At 40.5% G+C, this 18285-nt stretch overlaps 1 protein-coding gene across 1 annotated transcript in view; it reads right to left on the bottom strand.

The window, feature by feature from the left end:
• Positions 1-18285, bottom strand: part of C11H12orf56 (chromosome 11 C12orf56 homolog) — a 60125-nt gene that overhangs the window by 17323 nt on the left and 24517 nt on the right. Inside the window, 3 exon segments of the mRNA XM_060025978.1 lie at positions 4943-5032; positions 5670-5776; positions 12716-12860. Coding sequence (XP_059881961.1) covers positions 4943-5032; positions 5670-5776; positions 12716-12860 — 342 coding nt within the window.

Here is an 18285-nt window from a genome sequence, read left to right on the forward strand (position 1 = left end):
GATGCTTTGTATTTCTGTGGTGTCCGTTGTAACTTCTCCTTTTTCATTTCTAACTTTATTGATTTGAGTCCTCTCCCTCTTTTTCTTGATGAGTCTGGCTAAAGGTTTATCAATTTTGTTTATCTTCTCAAAGAACCAGCTTTTAGTTTTATTGATCTTTGCTATTGTTTTCTTTGTTTCTATTTCATTTATTTCTGCTCTGATCTTTATGATTTCTTTCATTCTACTAACTTTGGGTTTTGTTTTTTCTTTTTCTAGTTCTTTCAGGTGTAAGGTTAGATTGTTTATTTGAGATTTTTCTTGCTTCTTGAGGTAGGCTTGTATTGCTATAAACTTCCCTTTTAGAACTGCTTTTGCTGCATCCCATAGGTTTTGGATTGTCGTGTTTTTGTTATAATTTTTCTCTAGGTATTTTTTGATTTCCTCAGTGATCTCTTGGTTATTTATAACATATTGTTTAGCCTCCATGTGTTTGTGTTTTTTACGTTTTTTTCCCTGTAACTGATTTCTAATCTCATAGCGTTGTGGTCGGAAAAGATGCTTGATATGATTTCGATTTTCTTAAATTTACTGAGGCTTGATTTGTGACCCAAGATATGATCTATCCTGGAGAATGTTCCATGCACACTTGAGAAGAAAGTGTAATCTGCTGTTTTTGGATGGAATGTCCTATAAATATCAATTAAATCTATCTGGTCTATTGTGTCATTTAAAGCTTGTGTTTCCTTATTAATTTTCTGTTTGGATGATCTGTCCATTGGTGTAAATGAGGTGTTAAAATCCCCCACTATTATTGTGTTATTGTCAATTTCCTCTTTTAAAGCTGTTACCAGTTGCCTTATGTATTGAGGTGCTCCTATGTTGGATGCATATATATTTATAATTGTTATATCTTCTTCTTGGTTTGATCCCTTGATCATTATGTAGTGTCCTTCCTTGTCTCTTGTAACATTCTTTATTTTAAAGTCTATTTTATCCGATATGAGTATTGCTACTCCAGCTTTCTTTTGATTTCCATTTGCATGGAATATCTTTTTCCATCCCCTCAGTTTCAGTCTGTATGTGTCCCTAGGTCTGAAGTGGGTCTCTTGTAGACAGCATATATATAGGTCTTGTTTTTGTATCCATTCAGCGAGCCTGTGTCTTTTGTTTGGAGCATTTAATCCATTCACGTTTAAGGTAATTATTGATATGTATGTTCCTACTACCGTTTTCTTAATTGTTATGGGTTTGTTTTTGTAGGTCCTTTTCTTCTCTTGTGTTTCTCAGTTAGAGAGGTTCCTTTAGCATTTGTTGTAGAGCTGGTTTGGTGGTGCTGAATTCTCTTAGCTTTTGCTTGTCTTAAAGTTTTTGATTTCTCTGTTGAATCTGAATGAGATCCTTGCTGGGTAAAGTAATATTTGTTGTAGGTTCTTCCCTTTCATCACTTTAAATATATTGTGCCACTCCCTTCTGGCTCGTAGAATTTCTGCTGGGAAATCAGCTGTTAACCTTATGGGAGTTCCTTGTATGTTATTTGTCATTTTTCCCTTGCTGCTTTCAATAATTTTTCTTTGTCTTTAATTTTTGCAATTTTGATTACTATGTGTCTTGGCATGTTTCTCCTTGGGTTTATACTGCCTGGGACTCTCTGCACTTCTGGGACTTGGATGGCTATTTCCTTTCCCACGTTAGGGAAGTTTTCGGCTATAATCTCTTCAAATATTTTCTTGCGTCCTTTCTCTTTTCTCCTTCTGGAACCCCTATAATGTGAATATTGTTGCGTTTAATGTTGTCCCAGAGGTCTCTTGGGCTGTCTTCATTTCTTTTCATTCTTTTTTCATTATTTTGTTCCATGGCAGCGAATTCCACCATTCTGTCTTCCAGGTCACTTATCCATTCTTCTGCCTCAGTTATTCTGCTATTGATTCCTTCTAGTGTATTTTTCATTTCAGTTATTGTATTGTTCATCTCTGTTTGTTTGTTCTTTAATTCTTCTAGGTGTTTGTTAAACATTTCTTGCATCTTTGCCTTCATTCTTTTTCCGAGGTTCTAGATTATCTTCACTATCATTATTCTGAATTCTTTTTCTGGAAGGTTGCCTATCTCCACTTCATTTTGTTTTTCTGGGGTTTTATCTTGTTCCTTCATCTGGTACAAAGTCCTTTGCCTTTTTTTTTTTTAATTAATTTATTTTTGGCTATGTTGGGTCTTCGTTTCTGTGCGTGGGCTTCCTCTAGTTGCAGCGAGCGGGGGCCACTCTTCATTGCGGTGTGCAGGCCTCTCACTGTCGCGGCCTCTCTTGCTGTGGAGCACAGGCTCCAGACGCGCAGGCTCAGTAGTTGTGGCTCACGGGCCTAGTTGCTGCGTGGCATGTTGGGTTTTCCCAGACCAGAGCTCGAACCCGTGTCCCCTGCATTGGCAGGCAGATTCTCAACCACTGCGCCACCAGGGAAGCCCTGCCTTTTCATTTTGTCTATATTTCTGTGAATGTGGTTTTACTTCAACAGGCTGCAGAATTGTAGTTCTTCTTGCTTCTGCTGTCTGCCCTCTCATGGATGAGGCTATCTAAGAGGCTTGTGCAAGCTTCCTGATGGGAGGGACTAGTGGTGGGTAGAGCTGGGTGTTGCTCTGGTGGGCAGAGCTCAGTAAAACTTTAATCTGCTTGTCTGCTCATGGGTGGGGCTGGGTTCTCTCCCTGTTGGTTGTTTGGCCTGAGGCGACCCAGCACTGGAGCCTACCCAGCTTTTTGGTGGGGCTAATGGCGGACTCTGGGACGCCTCACACCAAGGAGCACTTCCCAGAACTTCTGCTGCCAGTGTCCTTGTCCTCACGGTGAGACACAGCCACCCCCACCTCTGTAGGAGACCCTCCAACACTAACAGGTAGGTGTGGTTAAGTCTCCTACGGGGTCACTGCTCCTTCCCCTGGGTCCTGATGCGCACACAACTTTGTGTGTGCCCTCCAAGAGTGGAGGCTCTGTTTCCCACAGTCCTGTCGAAGTCCTGCAATCAAATCCCGCTAGCCTTCAAAGTCTGATTCTCTACGAATTTCTCCTCCCGTTGCCGGACCTCCGTGTTTGGGTGCCCGACGTGGAGCTCACAACCTTCACTCCAGTGGGTGGTATAAGTGTTCTCCAGTTTGTGAGTCACCCACCCAGCAGTTATGGGATTTGATTTTATTGTGATTGCGCCCCTCCTACTATCTCATTGCGGCTTCTCCTTTGTCTTTGGATGTGGGGTATCTTTTTTGGTGAGTTCCAGTGTCTTCTTGTCAATGATTGTTCAGCAGTTAGTTGTGATTCCGGTGCTCTCGCAAGAGGGAATGAGGGCATGTCCTTCTACTCCGCCATCTTGAGACAATCTCTTGGAGCTGCTTTTGATGTTAATCATTTGACCAACAAGACAAATTCAGGATTTAGTCCAGAGTATAGTTGTCACTGAGACACCTGCTCCCTGCAGATCCCAGAAGCTTGTGGGGGCCCTCCGGGGGCTACTCTTTGTTGCAGTGCGCGGGCTTCTCATTGCAGTGGCTTCTCTTGTTGCGGAGCACGGGCTCCAGGTGCACAGGCTTCAGTAGTTGTGGCTTGCGGGCTCTACAGCGCAGGCTCAGTAGTTGTGGCGCACAGGCTCAGTTATTCTGTGGCATGTGGGATCTTCCCGGACCAGGGCTCAAACCGTGTCCACTGCATTGGCAGGTGGATTCTTAACCATTGAGCCACCAGGGAAGCCCATACTATATGGCCTTTTACAGAAATGTTTGACCATCCCTGCTATAATGCACAGTATGCCCATAGTCCCTGGCACATAGCAAGTTGCTTAAGGTATGTTAATGAGTATTATCATTAAAATTTATTTGTAAAGGTCTCTAATAAATAGGCTGGACAAATATTACTAAAAGTTCTTATTCTTCCCTCTGGTTTAAATGTTTCAGAGTCCATGGCTCTCTTCCTTCTTCCACCTTCTAGTACAAGAAATGTAGATAAACAATTGATATGGGTAGAAAAAAATTAAGATTTTAGTCAGACCATTGCCCGAGGGTGTAATTCATAGCCTATAAATCTCACAAAAAGGTCAAGCAGATAATATGGAAGACATGCAAACACATACTTTCTGTGGCAAAGAATGCTGTTGTCCCTCACTATACGTTCTTCCATTCTTCCTTTAAATTACAGATGTCCCATTGCCATCTATAGTTTAGCTAGGCACACAGCTGTCCAACTACAGACGCATTTTGCAGCCTCTTCTGCAGCTAGAAACACCATGTGCCTAAAGTTCTCACCAACAGAAGGTAAGCAAAAGTCTTATACGCCTTGCTTAAAAAGGAAAGTTGCTTGCCCTTTACTTCTCTTCCTGATTCCCACAGGGAGTTATAAAAGCAAGCAATTTAGCCAGCTAACCATGAGGACAAAGATAGCATGATAGAAGATAGCAGAGCAACAAAAAGGAGGGAACCTAAGTCTCTGGCTGATCTTGTAGAGGAAAAGCATGGCTATTAACTCGGGACTGTTATGTAAGAATGATGTAAATTTCTATCTTCTTTGGGCCACATATCTTGGAGTATCTTACAACAGCTTTCCCTCCAATGTCATTCACTCCAAGGTCACACAATTATATACTAAAGGGAGCTACTATAGTTCCTGCCTTTGCAATGTGGATAAAAGTGTACTCTAGAAAATTCTAATAGAGACCCCCTCGTTTTTAATGTATGATGGTTCATTTGGTCTTTTTCAGGCAATGACAAAAGATAAACTTATGCTAACAAAATCTTTGTGCCCCCAATAATCAGAGAGGACTCAGTATGTTAATTAATGTATTCATCAAAGAAGGAAGTGAGACAAAAGAGTTTAATATATTTACAAGGGGATTGAACAGAGAAGTCAAGAGAGTTGAGTTCTGGAAGACACTCAGTAGAATAGTTAATGGGTTGCAACTACAAGGTCTCAATTTTTAAAAGGCCTTACTTCTTAGCTGCCAATGTGTTCAGGGGTGATGCCTCAGTTTCTGTTTCTCTGAACATCAGTCCCAGAGTCTGTATAATTTCAATGCATGCCCTAGAAAACAAAGAGAAAAAAAAATCACAGAAATGGCATGATTTCATTGTAAGTTAAGAATTCCACAAAATCAGTAATGCTCAATAGAACTGCATTCAGATAGCCATGTAGAAAAAAGTATAGGAAGGAAATTCTGTATGTTAAATTGCCAACATTGGTTGAGTGTCTACTCTGTGACTGCTACATAGTAAGCACTCAAAAATATTTGTTGAATGAATGAATTAATAGGTGCATGTCAGGATTAAAAGTCATTTACATATTGATTTTTGCACTTATTTTTTGCAAAGTTTTAATGATAATCACACTATTTTTAAACTACATTTAATAATTTTAACTGTTTCAAGTAGTAATTTCTGGCTCAAAATTTCAAAGGTAAAAAAGGGAATACAGTGAAAGGTGTCTTTTATTCAGACACTCATTTTTTTCCCTTTTGGGACAGCCAGTATTACTAGTTTCTTGTGTAGTTTTTCTTTAACTATACAATTAGAACAAAATAAATGCTGTTTTTAAAAAATCTATGTGAAGCAAAACTTGCTGCCCTATTAATCATTAATACAGTATATATTTTGCCCAATGCCTTCCATTTATCTTGAACATCGTAGGGAAAAATATCTATGATTATCCAGTTAGTACTTACACCAGCTCACCAACACTTTGGCTTTTATTTTGATGTGCATTCTTATCCCTAGACTCTGGCAAGTACTCATGAAGTTTGTTTACTAGGAAATAAAAAAGGTCACTGGTCTGTGAAAGCAAGCAGGAAAGAAGACGGTAATTAAGGTATCTGTTGGCAAAACTCTCAATTCTTACATAATAAAAATAAGAAGAAATGATTTGTTCTTCAATTAGGGAGAAAGTGATTTACATTCTCTCTCATTAACACTAGCATAACCCAAATTGAAAATATACTTTTACTTACAACCAGAAGACCATTGTCCTGGTGAACAGAGCCAGAGCTAAAACCTAGCGGGTGACGCTGAGAGATGCCTTCTAGGCCCAGCTTCACCATTAATAGTGAAGATCATCCAGAAGTAGGTGTATAACGTTAGGCCAGTCATTCAGTCACCTTGGAATAATAATATTAAACGGGGGCCGCTATATTTCCTGCCTTTCCAAAGTAATTTGGCCTTTGTGAGGACATAATGAAATAATGGCTAGAAAAGCACTCATTTAAAACTGTTTACTAATTCAGAAACAAATGTACAGCAGTGGTATAGCCCATGAAGATGGTGCAGAATGATTTTAATACTTCTGTTAATACAGTGGAAATGTAGATTGCCACTTCTGCCAAAATAAACACTGACTTAAGAGTGTGGGAACCAGTTTTTTTTGTGTTCCTATCCAGTCTCATGAGATAATTGAGCATGAAAATAAGCACAGGCCCATGAAATCAGGCAAGTTGGTACTAATGAGAATTGGATATAATTGCTTCTCTTTTCTATTCCTCTACTGTTCATTTTTTCCCCAGCACTTTCTGTAAGGTCGGATCTTAACAAACAGCACCGCGAAACAGAGGAAAGCTTCAAGTGAGCTTTTTTAGGGAGCGCTCCCGGGCGAGGTTCACTGGTCCGAGAGAAAGGGGCCAGAGAAGTCGCGCGGGTTGGGCAAGGTTTTATAGGGGAAGAAGGGAAAGGGGTGTGGTGAATCTGGGAGGGCGCAGGGTATTCCTTATTTGGTGGTCTTTTCGGGTATCCTGGGGGACCGTTAGTCCCACCCCTCGAAAGGCGGGAAGGCTGGGCCGGGTGCAAAGTCCCCAGGTCAGTTTCTGGAACTGGGTGGTCCGGAATGTCTCCAGGTCAGTTTCTGGAACTGGGTGGTCCGGAGAATTTCGGTCTGATGCAACCTGTGAATCTGATTGTGTTCCCCTGCCTCAGGCCAGTTGGCCTTACACTTTCGTTTACTAGTGGCAACTTAGACTCTTCGTTTAGACAGGTATATGTGTGCTCAGAAGAGGCTGAGGACGGCAAGTGGAAAGAGGGAAGGACAAAAGGAGCAGGACGTACACCTTGGCCCTCTCAGGAGTGCTGGGGCTGCAGAGGGTGGTAACTTTACACGCTGACTCTGGAGCCAGGTTCTTTGAGTTCAAATACCAGCTCTGCCACTGGGTAGCTGTAGGACATTTGGCAGATTACTTATACATTCTGTGACTTTTCATCTCTAAAATGGGATTAATAGAATCACCTCATGAGGTTGATGTTAGGATTAAGTAAGATATTATTTGTAAAGCCTGAACAGTACTCAACGTATTGTATGTGCTTAATAAATGTCAGTTATTATTGTGATCTCCCACCGCTCAGTGGTTCAGGAATTTTCACTTATAAAATATCTTCTGCCTACCAGCAACAACATGAAAGTCTCAAAAATATTATGTCAAAAGAAGCCAAACACAAAAGTGTGCATAGTGTACAATTCCATGTAAGTGGAATTCTAGGACAGGCAAAACTAATCTATGACGACAGAAAGTACAATAGTTGCCTGAGGCCAGGGGTCAGAGGAAACTGACTGCCAGAGGGCACGAGGTAGCCCTAAGGGGTGATAGAAATGTTCTCAGTCTTGACTGGGGTGGTGTTTATACAGATATATACATTTGTTAAAACTCTTTACAATGCACTCAAAAATATGTGCACTTTATTATATGTAAATTGGACGCCAGTATTTCTGCAAAGAAGATATACAAATTGCCAATAAGCATGGGAAAAAATGCTCAACATCACTAATCATTAGGGAAATGCAAATCAAAACTATTAGGTACCCCAACACCCATTAGAATGGCTACTATCAAAAAATCAGTAAAGGGCTTCCCTGGTGGCGCAGTGGTTGAGAGTCCGCCTGCCGATGCAGGGGACACGGGTTCCTGCCCCGGTCCGGGAAGATCCCGCATGCTGCGGAGCAGCTGGGCCCGTGAGCCATGGCCGCTGAGCCTGCGCGTCTGGAGCCTGTGCTCTGCAACGGGGGAGGCCACAACAGTGAGAGGCCTGCGTACCGCAAAAAAAAAAAAAAAAAATCAGTAAATAACAAGGATGTGGAAAAACTGGAGACTGGAGCCCTTATGCACTGTTGGTGGGAATGTAAAATGGTATAGCTGCTGTGAAAAGCAGTATGGCGGTGCCTCAAAAAATTAAAAATAGAATTACCATATGATTTAGCAATTCTGCTTCCAACTATACTCCCAAAAGAATTGAAAGCAGGGTCTCAAAGAGATACTTACACACCCATGTTCATAACAGCATTATTCACAGTAGCTAAAATGTGGAAGCAACCCAAGTGCTAATCAATGGATGAATGGATAAATAACATGTGGTATTACATACCTGGAATATTATTCAACCTTAAAATGAAGGAAATTCTGACGTACACTCTAACATCAATGAATCTGGAAGACATCATGCCAAGTGAGATAAGCCAGTCACAAAATGACAAATGCTGTATAATTCCTCTTACATGAGATATTTAGAATAGTCAAACTCATAGAGGCGCAAAGAGGAATGGTGGTTGCCAGGGGCTGGGGGGAAGGGGAAATGGGGTGTTGTTGTTTAATGAATATAGTTTCAGTTTTGTAAGATGGAAAGAGTTCTGCAGAAGGATGGTGGTGATAGATATACAACATGAGTGCCTAACGCTGAACTAGACACTTAAAAATGGTTAAGATGGTAAATTTTATGTTATATGTATTTCACCATAGTTTTTAAAAACTGAAGGAAAAAAAAACTTCATGAAGAAAAAAAGAATGGTTGGGAAACAACATGTCTAGAGAACTCTTTCATTCATTCATTGAACATGTAACTATTGATTGCAGCCATGTGGCAGGTACTATGCTAAGTAATGAGAATAACACCTTAAGCAAAACTGACAAACTGGACATGGTGTCTGTACTCCTAAAGCTTGCAGTTTAGTCAACCTGTACAAAAGTGTTCTCGTAATTTAAAATTTTTCTTGTATTAAAATTGAAGAATAAAAATTACCTACAGAGGAAAATTATACCCCAATGAAGTTGATTTTTAAAAGGGAAAATGATAAACATTTGACCCTTGAACAACACGAGATGTGAGTATAAGTTACAGTCAGCCCTCCATATCTGCGGTTCCACACCTTGGATTTAACTAACCATGATCGTGTAGTAGTTTAGTATTTACTATTGAAAAAATCAACATATAAGTGGACCCAAGCAGTTCAAACTAATGTTGTTCAAGGGTCAACTGTATATATTATGATTATATAATATTATATTGTTTATTATATGATTATAATAATTGTATTATTAATTATAAGAATATGCCTATAGTTATTCATTATATTAACTTTATTTATTTATTTATTTATTTTTGCGGTACGCGGGCCTCTCACTGTTGTGGCCTCTCCCATTGCGGAGCTCAGGCTCCGGACGCACAAGCTCAGCGGCCATGGCTCACGGACCCAGCCGCTCCGCGGCATGTGGGATTCTCCCGGACCGGGGCACGAACCCACATCCCCTGCATCGGCAGGCGGACTCTCAACCACTGTGCCACCAGGGAAGCCCCTATTATAATTTTTAAATATATATGTATAATTTCCCATCCTCTTACCCAAGAACCAAAAATTAAAGCTGCCTCTAATTTCCCCACCCCAGTGTGGGTTCTTAAGGGAGCTTCACATAAACTTACATTCTGCAGGGAGCCCAGCACAAAGTTGGAAAAAAACACTGCTTTAGCTTAAGGCTATGATAACCATTTAAATAAAAGAGCTCCTAAAAGAAGATTAAAATGTTGAGTTTTACTAGTCATATTTGTTAACTCTGTGTAAATGAATATGAGACTAGATTTTGGTTGCAGGTTAGAGAGAGAACATAAGGCTACCAGCTCTGAGGGACACAACGTACTCCACTGAAGTAGGGAAAGACCCCAAACAGGAAGACTACCCATGTGCCTTTTATTTCCCTCTCTATTCACTTTGACCTTTCATTCTTGACAACTAAATTAGAAGATCTTCTATTGTAGTCCATCTAAGGATATTACATTAAAGAATGGCTGCAGAATTTTCAAGTAAGAAGCAGAACATGAATGCTTTACTCCTAGACTTCCAATCAGGTTAATTTTTCACAAGAGAATAAAATTTCAATTTATTATGAATTGATTGTGCAACCTGATATAGGCAGGCATTATGTTAGGCCTTAGGGAGAATACAAAGATGAGTATGACACATGCCTGTCCTGAAGAAGCTTATAGAATACTATGGTAAATAACAAATATATACCAAGCAAAAGGGAGAATGTCTGTGCTAATTCCTGAGGGTAGGGACTGTGTCTTAGCCATGGTTGCATTTCTAGTGCCTATTGCTACAAGCACAGAATAGGCATGCCATAAATGTTTATTGAATCGTTAAAGAGAAAGTACTATGGGAGATGCTGTAGAGCTGCATTGTCCATACAGAAGCCGCTAGCCACATGTGGTTATTTACATTTAAATGGACTAAAACTGAATAAAATTAATGTTTCACTTCCTTGGTCACTAGCCACGTTCAAGTGCTTAATAGCCGCATATGGCTAGGTGGCTACTTTATTGAACAGTGCAGATTATAAAATATCAAGGAGAGTTCTAAGGCACAGAACTGCCATAACAGATCAAAAAGAGGAAGGTACCAAAGTTCTCCATTGAGGAAAGGCAGACGAACAGCATTTGAGATGAGCCTTGGAGAATGAATGGGTAGGATTTTAACAGGAGAAAATGGAAAGAGTATCCTAGAGAAAGCAATAGTAGGGGAAAACGTGGAGGGGCTGGGAAGGGCAGGGTGTTCCAATCATTTCACATGGTTCAAGCTTTTACAGAAAAGAGGTGAGAGTGGTGAAGTGGTGGGTTGAGTGGGCTAGACCTGGTTTTATTCCCTTTCTCTGCATCCCTCTTTTACTCCACAGCCGAGGCCACCTGCTTCAGGCCTGTTTTAAGATTGGAGACGCTTAAGACCAACATGCTGGTATTCAGCATCAACACCCTTCTTGCGAGTCTAACCCTTAGGTGGTAGCTCCGTTCTCCTGCCTAGACATCTGCTTTAAATCAATCCCCTGATTGTGTCCAGGTTGTCTATGTGGCCCTCTCCTTTGGGCCCTGAGCTAAGTCCTTTGCCAGTCCTTTCCCAGCTACTGACTTTACTCTTGACTTTGTATCGTTGCTACTCCCCCCAACCCCACATTCCATGAAGGCCCTGTTCCCAAATCCTGAACATGCAGATCTTCCTGGTGCCAAATGTTTATGCAGACATCTGGGTGTAATCCACCCACATGCTATAATGCCCTGATATTTCTCATTTTGCACATTGTAGAGATCACTCTCGTCCTTGGGCACTGTGCCCTCTCCCTTAGCATCTACAGCTGGATTCGTTTTCCCAGTGGCTGCCCTATGCAGATGTTGGCCCCTTCCTGATAACCCACCCTGCTAAAATAAAGGCCATGCCTGTCCAAACTTGGAATCTGTGACAAGAGGTCGGTAGTGGAGAGCCTTAAATGCCAAAGCCAAAGTGCTTGTACTTAATAAGGAGAACCTCAAGAAGTTTTTTAGGAAGCAAAGTCCTCACAATCAGTGTTATAGATGAGTAGACACCGTGTAGGTTGGACTGGAGAGGTTTATTTGGGTGGGAGATAATACCAATTTCTTTTAGCCTTTCCGTGTGGACTCTTCATAACCATATGTAAGTCATGTTGATGCCTGTCCCTGTATTTTCCATAATTCTCTGAAGTTTTTTAGTTAAAACTTGGATGGTGTATTCCTAACAGTGTCTATCTAGCTCAAGCATTTTTGATTATACAGCACTACATCATCCTTACCTGCCTCAATGTTGGGGACACTTGATACTCTATTCTCTGTAGCTACTCTGCCCTCTAATTAGGGTGATCAACCATCCCAATTTGCTTGGGACTGGTCTACCTTTTACACTAAAAGTCCCAAGTGCCATGAACCTCCTCGGTCCCAGGCAAACTGGGAGAGTTTGTTATCCTAGTCTAGGTAAACCAGGATGGTTGGTCATCAGATGTGTCAAGCACTTAGAATCTAAGACATGGCCAAGACTGTCAGGTATGGCTGGGGAAGCTATGCACTTCCCAACTGTGCAATAAAAAGGTGGCAACTATGTATAAGACCACTAACCAGAATGAGTCTCATTAGCACAGCACCAGTACTCACCTGGGCTTCTCAATACCTTCACCTAAACCTGAGACTACGTCAGGCTTACAGAGTAAGTGTGTAACTTGCCAAGTGGGAGCTAGACTGCTTTGACTTCCCAGGAGTCACCTTTTAAAAAATAACAATCCTACATTCAAAAGTAACTTTTTAATTATATTTTTATTGTAGGGGAACATACACATAAGACTTCTTGAAATGTACTTTCTCATCTCACTGTCTGTACTCATACTTCTTGCATGCCAGGAACTTCCCCTCGATCTCTCTTTTTTTGTGTCTGCTAACCCAACCCATGTGAGCTACTATCTTTTCCCTACTGCTCTCCCCTCTTCTGTCTCCCTGGCCCCAACACACCATATACAATGATTCCATCACAACATTTCAGGCATCAAGATGATTGCATTAAATTTAATCAACATTTTAAAATGCAGCATCAGTATACAACATTTATTTATATTTTACTTTAAGATTGAATATGCTGCACTTGATAAACAGGTAAAACAAGCTTTAAAGATTAAAAATAAGACAAAACAACTACTTTCCAGAAAAGCCTTTTCAGAATGAAGTTTTTCGGGGCTGCTACTTTAAGTTCTGTAATTAAACAAAGTATCTTCCTCAAAGTATTGTCTTTAAGAAAAAGTTCAGATTTAAGTTGACTGAAGTGCTTAATTTTCTCCTCAGATATACAGAAAGAAAAGAAAATTTTCCATGGAAAAAATGATAAACAGCAGTTGAGGAATATCAACGATTATTGCTAGGTCTGTAAAACTTTGTTACTAACTGAATTTTAATATAGTTTTGTACTTCTAGCTTTGTTACTTATCAGTAATGAAACTTGCTCCTCCCAAATTGAACTATTTATTAATCTCCAAACATACTTTTTTGCCATGCCCCTTTACTCAAGCTGTACATATCATGAATACTCTCATTGTTCCTGGTAAACTTCCGTCCCTCTTTCATAGTCCAGCACAGAGTTTCTTCACATACCATTTACCATAACCCACGAGTCATATGTAATATTATTTGCTTAGTATTTTTTCTTTAAATCAACTCATTTTTTCTTAGAGAAATTTTTTTATACAGAAAATTTTGTATCACTACTTCACATGGGAAAACCAGTACCATTTGCTATAAATAGCACGTAACTAAAAATAGCAACAAAATTCTAAGTAGATGCTCCCTATTTTGAGGCTGAAGTCTGCTCTCCCTTTGACAAAAAGGCATATGAGCATGTGTTTGAGAGCTGCCACTACCGGCACCAAGCCAAGAGGTTCTCCCTAATGAGGTCAGACGAATTGGAAAAGGGAATCATTTTTTACCATGGAATTCAAAGTTATTTCATGCCATGTCAGAATACCACATGAAGTCATCTTCCATTACTGCCCCATGTGCGTTCCACACTTCAGGAAAAGCTGGCTTAGCTGAAATGAGTTAACACCTTCTTCTCAGAGCTTTCCCTAATTCCACCAATGATGGGGAACCCTCTCCCATAGCACTCTTTCCATACTTCTTACACCACACTAATCCTACTTCACTCCATTGCAGTTATTTGTGTACTTGTCCTGGCCCCTCGGCTTTGCAGCAACTTGAAAACACATTATCAGGTTAGATATTGTTTCCATCTCCCACTGTGCTCAATAATAACAACCTGTACTTAATTGAGCACTGACTCTATGGCGGGGTCTGGCCTGGGTTCTCTTCATGGGCTAGCTCATTCAGCGTCACTAGGAGGGCTGAGCTGGGAATTACTATTGCATTTATAGGATGTTAGGTTAAGTAGCCTGTCCAAGCTAACACAACCAGTGATTCAGAGAAGCAGGGTGCAAAGTAACAGTAACAGAACATATGTAGGTTGATGGAAATGTCTTAGAATTTCTGACTTAAAGTAAAAATATTTTTACCACTTATTCCACAAATCTTGATACCAGCCATTTATTCCAGTAATGCTACATGAAATCTTGGTTCTTGCCCACTCCTTCCCCCTTTATTTAAAAAAATTCTAAGATGCTCTCCTCTATGCAATCAATGAACCTCTCTTATTAACGCAAAAATTAAAACTTCCTGAAAAAAAGTCTCTTTTCTAGTGGAGATACTGGAGGAGATGATCGTTAAGAATTCAGTCTTAGCCATCAAAAAGACCACAAATAACAAATGTTGGCAAGGATGTGGAAAAAAAGGGAACCTCTGTACACTGTTAGTGGGACTGTAAATTAGGACAGCCATTATGGAAAACAGTATAGAGGTTTCTCAAAAAACTAAAAACAGAACTACCATATGACCCAGCAATTCCACTCCTGGGTACTTATCTGAAAAAAAATGAAAATACTAATTCGAAAAGAGACATGCACCCCAATGTACATAGCAGCATTATTTACAATGGCCAACATATGTAAGCAACCTAAGTACCCATCAGCAGATGAATGGATAAAGAAGGTGTGGTATACATACACAATGGAATACTACTCAGCCATAAAAAAGAATGAAATTTTGCCATTTGCAACAACATGGATGGACTTGGAGGGCATTATGCTAATTGAAATAAGTCAGATAGAAAAAGGCAAATACTGTATGATATCACATATATGTGGAATCTAAAAAATACAACAAACTAGTGAATATAACAAAAAAGAAACAGACTCACAGATCTAGAAAACAAACTAGTGGTTACCAGTGAAGAGAGGGAAGGGGAGAGGGGCAAGCTGGAGGTAGGGCATTAAGAGGTACAAACTACTATATATAAAATAAATAGCAGGGACTTCCCTGGTGGTGCAGTGGTTAAGAATCCACCTGCCAATGCAGAGGACATGGGTTCAAGCACTGGCCTGGGAAGATCCCACATGCCACGGGGCAGCTAAGCCCATGTGCCACAACTACTGAACCTGCGCTCTAGAGCCTGCGAGCCACAACTGCTGAGCCCAAGTGCCACAGCTACTGAAGCCTGTGCGCCTGGAGCCCGTGCTCTGCAACAAGAGAAGCCACCGCAATGAGAAGCCCGCACACCGCAACAAAGAGTAGCCCCCGCTCGCCGCAACTAGAGAAAGCACGCACACAGCAACAAAGACCCTGCAGCCAAAAATCAATCAATCAATAAATAAATTTATAAAAAATAAAATAAATAGGGACTTCCCTGGTGGTCCAGTGGGTAAGACTCCATGCTCCCAATGCAGGGGGCCTGGGCTCGATCCCTGGTCGGGGAACTAGATCCCGCATGCATGCCGCAACTAAGAGTTCTCATGCCGCAACTAAGAGTCCGCACACCACGACTAAGAAGTCTGCATGCTGCAACTAAAAGATCCCACATGCCTCAACTAAGACCTGGTGCAGCCAAAATAAATAAATAGATAAATAAATAAATAAAATATTAAAAATAAAAATAAATAAGCTACAAGGATATATTGTACAGCACAGGGAATATAGCCAATTTTTATAATAACTATAAATGGAGTATAATCATTAAAAATTATGAATCACTATGTTGTACACCTGAAACATATAATATTGTAAATCAGCTGAACTTGAGTTAAAAAAATGAAAGAATTCAGTGATAACAGTCATGAAGGCAGAAGAACATGATTATGAGCATAGGGGCAGTGTCAGACAGGCTGATCAATATCCTAGATCTGCCCCTTTCCTCTAAGTAACTACCATGGGCAAGTTTCTTAGTCTTTCTGTGCCTCAGTTTCCTCATATGTAAAATGGGGATGATGATAGTACCTATCCCATTGTGCTCTTTTGATACTTTAGTTACTTCATGCGCTTAGCACACAGTAAGTGTTTAATAAATGTTATCTAAATAACAGAGGAGTAAGCTTTGAGATCTTGCTTCCCTATACATCCATTTCTAACTACTGCCACATTTCATTTGAAAAATAACCATAGGGGAGTGGGAAGGGTAAGCTGGGACTAAGTGAGAGAGTGGCATGGACATATATACACTACCAAATGTAAAATAGATAGCTAGTGGGAAGCAGCCGCATAGCACAGGGAGATCAGCTCGGTGCTTTGTGACCACCTAGAGGGGTGGGATAGGGAGGGTGGGAGGGAGATGCAAGAGGGAGGAGAAATGGGAATATATGTATATGTATAGCTGATTCGCTTTGTTATAAAGCAGAAACTAACACACTATTGTAAAGCAATCATACTCCAATAGAGATGTTAAAAAAAAAACCCATAAAATCCCTCTATTCTCTGAGAATTCCAAAAAACAGCAGAAATGTAGTTTTCACAAAGAAATGAGCTTAGAAAAGCAAAAGCCCAGAAAAAATACAATATCAGCACAATTATTTTGAAATTGATTTTCCAGTTTTTTCCATTAGGAGTCAGCAATTTGCTAAGACCCATGTAGAAAGGAACTGTCTTTATCTTTTGGCACCTATGCTATCATAGGTGCCAAAAGATTATAATAATATCGAACTATATTTTTTTCAAAAAGGTCAAAACAAATTTCATAAGAAAAAGCACACTAATCTCTTCATACTAAAAATCAATTAATATATAAATTGAGGTCTCATATACCTCATAAATTCAAGTTAGATTCAGTAGCCTATATTTCTACAGAGAAGTTATGGATAATCACAGTTTCTCTGAACATTCAGAGAATATTTGGTTTTACACAGATGACAAACTTTCTTTGACTAATTTAAATAAGAAAAAGTCTAGGGCTTCCCTGGTGGTGCAGTGGTTGAGAGTCCGCCTGCCGATGCAGGGGACACGGGTTCGTGCCTCGGTCCGGGAAGATCCCACATGCCGCGGTGCGGCTGGGCCCGTGATCCATGGCCGCTGAGCCTGCGCGTCCAGAGCCTGTGCTCCGCAACGGGAAAGGCCACAACAGTGAGAGGCCCGCGTACCGCATAAAAAAAAAAAAAAAAGAAAGAAGAAAAGAAAAAGTCTAGGCCAGAAGAATCCATTATTCAACTTAGGAATAAGAGGAAATTTTACATTAATGTTAACAGATATTCTGTATTTTCATGAGCTAGAAAACATAAATTCACGCAAATAATGTAGCAGGAGGATTACTGATTTAATGATAAGCTCTATTTTTACTATTTTTTTCATTTTTCGAGACATTTAATATCAGTAATACCTTACATTTGAATAATGCTTTACAGCTGGTATGGTTTTTCGTACATTATCTCAGAAGCTCTGTGTATATGTTCACAATGGTCAGATTACAGAACTCACAACTGTGACAAAATCCTAATTTGAAAACCCAAAGAATATTTACTTCTTTTAAACTGAAGGACTTCCCTGGTGGCACAGTGCTTGAGAATCTGCCTGCTGATGCAGGGGACACGGGTTCGAGCCCTGGTCTGGGAGGATCCCACATGCCGCAGAGCAGCTGGGCCTGTGAGCCACAACTACTGAGCCCGCGCGTCTGGAGCCTGTGCTCTGCAAGAAAGGCCGCGATAGTGAGAGGCCCGGGCACTGCGATGAAGAGCGGCCCCCGCTTGCCACAACTAGAGAAAGCCCTCGCACAGAAACGAAGACACAACACAGCAAAAATAAATAAATTAATTAATTAATAAACTGAAGGTGCCTTGTAGGCACAGACTATTTCCTATGTATCTTGTGCATATATTTGCATCCTTCATGGTGCATTAAATTACTACACTTTAAACATGTTGCCTTCAGAAATTAACTTTACAAGAAATATGCTTTTCCTGAGTCAGGATAGTGGCAGAACCCTCCTTGCCTTCAGGGATAAATTTCAAGCCACACAAAGTAAAAGCCTGTTTTTATTATACAATTAGCTTTAAAATCACTTTACATAATATAGTACCAAAATTAAAACTGATACTTTTTTTTTAGAATAAACATAAGAAAACATGTAGAAATTCTAAGCTATCTGTATAATCATCTTTTAAAAAAAGAAATCCCGGGACTGGGCTTCCCTGGTGGTGCAGTGATTAAGAATCTGCCTGCCAATGCAGGGGACACAGGTTCAAGCCCTGGTCCGGGAAGATCCCACATGCCGCGGAGCAACTAAGCCTGTGCGCCACAACTACTGAGCCTGCGCTCTAGAACCCGCGAGCCTCAACTACTGAAGCCTGTGCACCTAGACCCTGTGCTCCGCAACAAGAGAAGCCACTGCAATGAGAAGCTCGTGCA

Source organism: Delphinus delphis, chromosome 11 (assembly GCF_949987515.2).
Source record: "Delphinus delphis chromosome 11, mDelDel1.2, whole genome shotgun sequence".
Taxonomy (NCBI): Eukaryota; Metazoa; Chordata; class Mammalia; order Artiodactyla; family Delphinidae; genus Delphinus; species Delphinus delphis.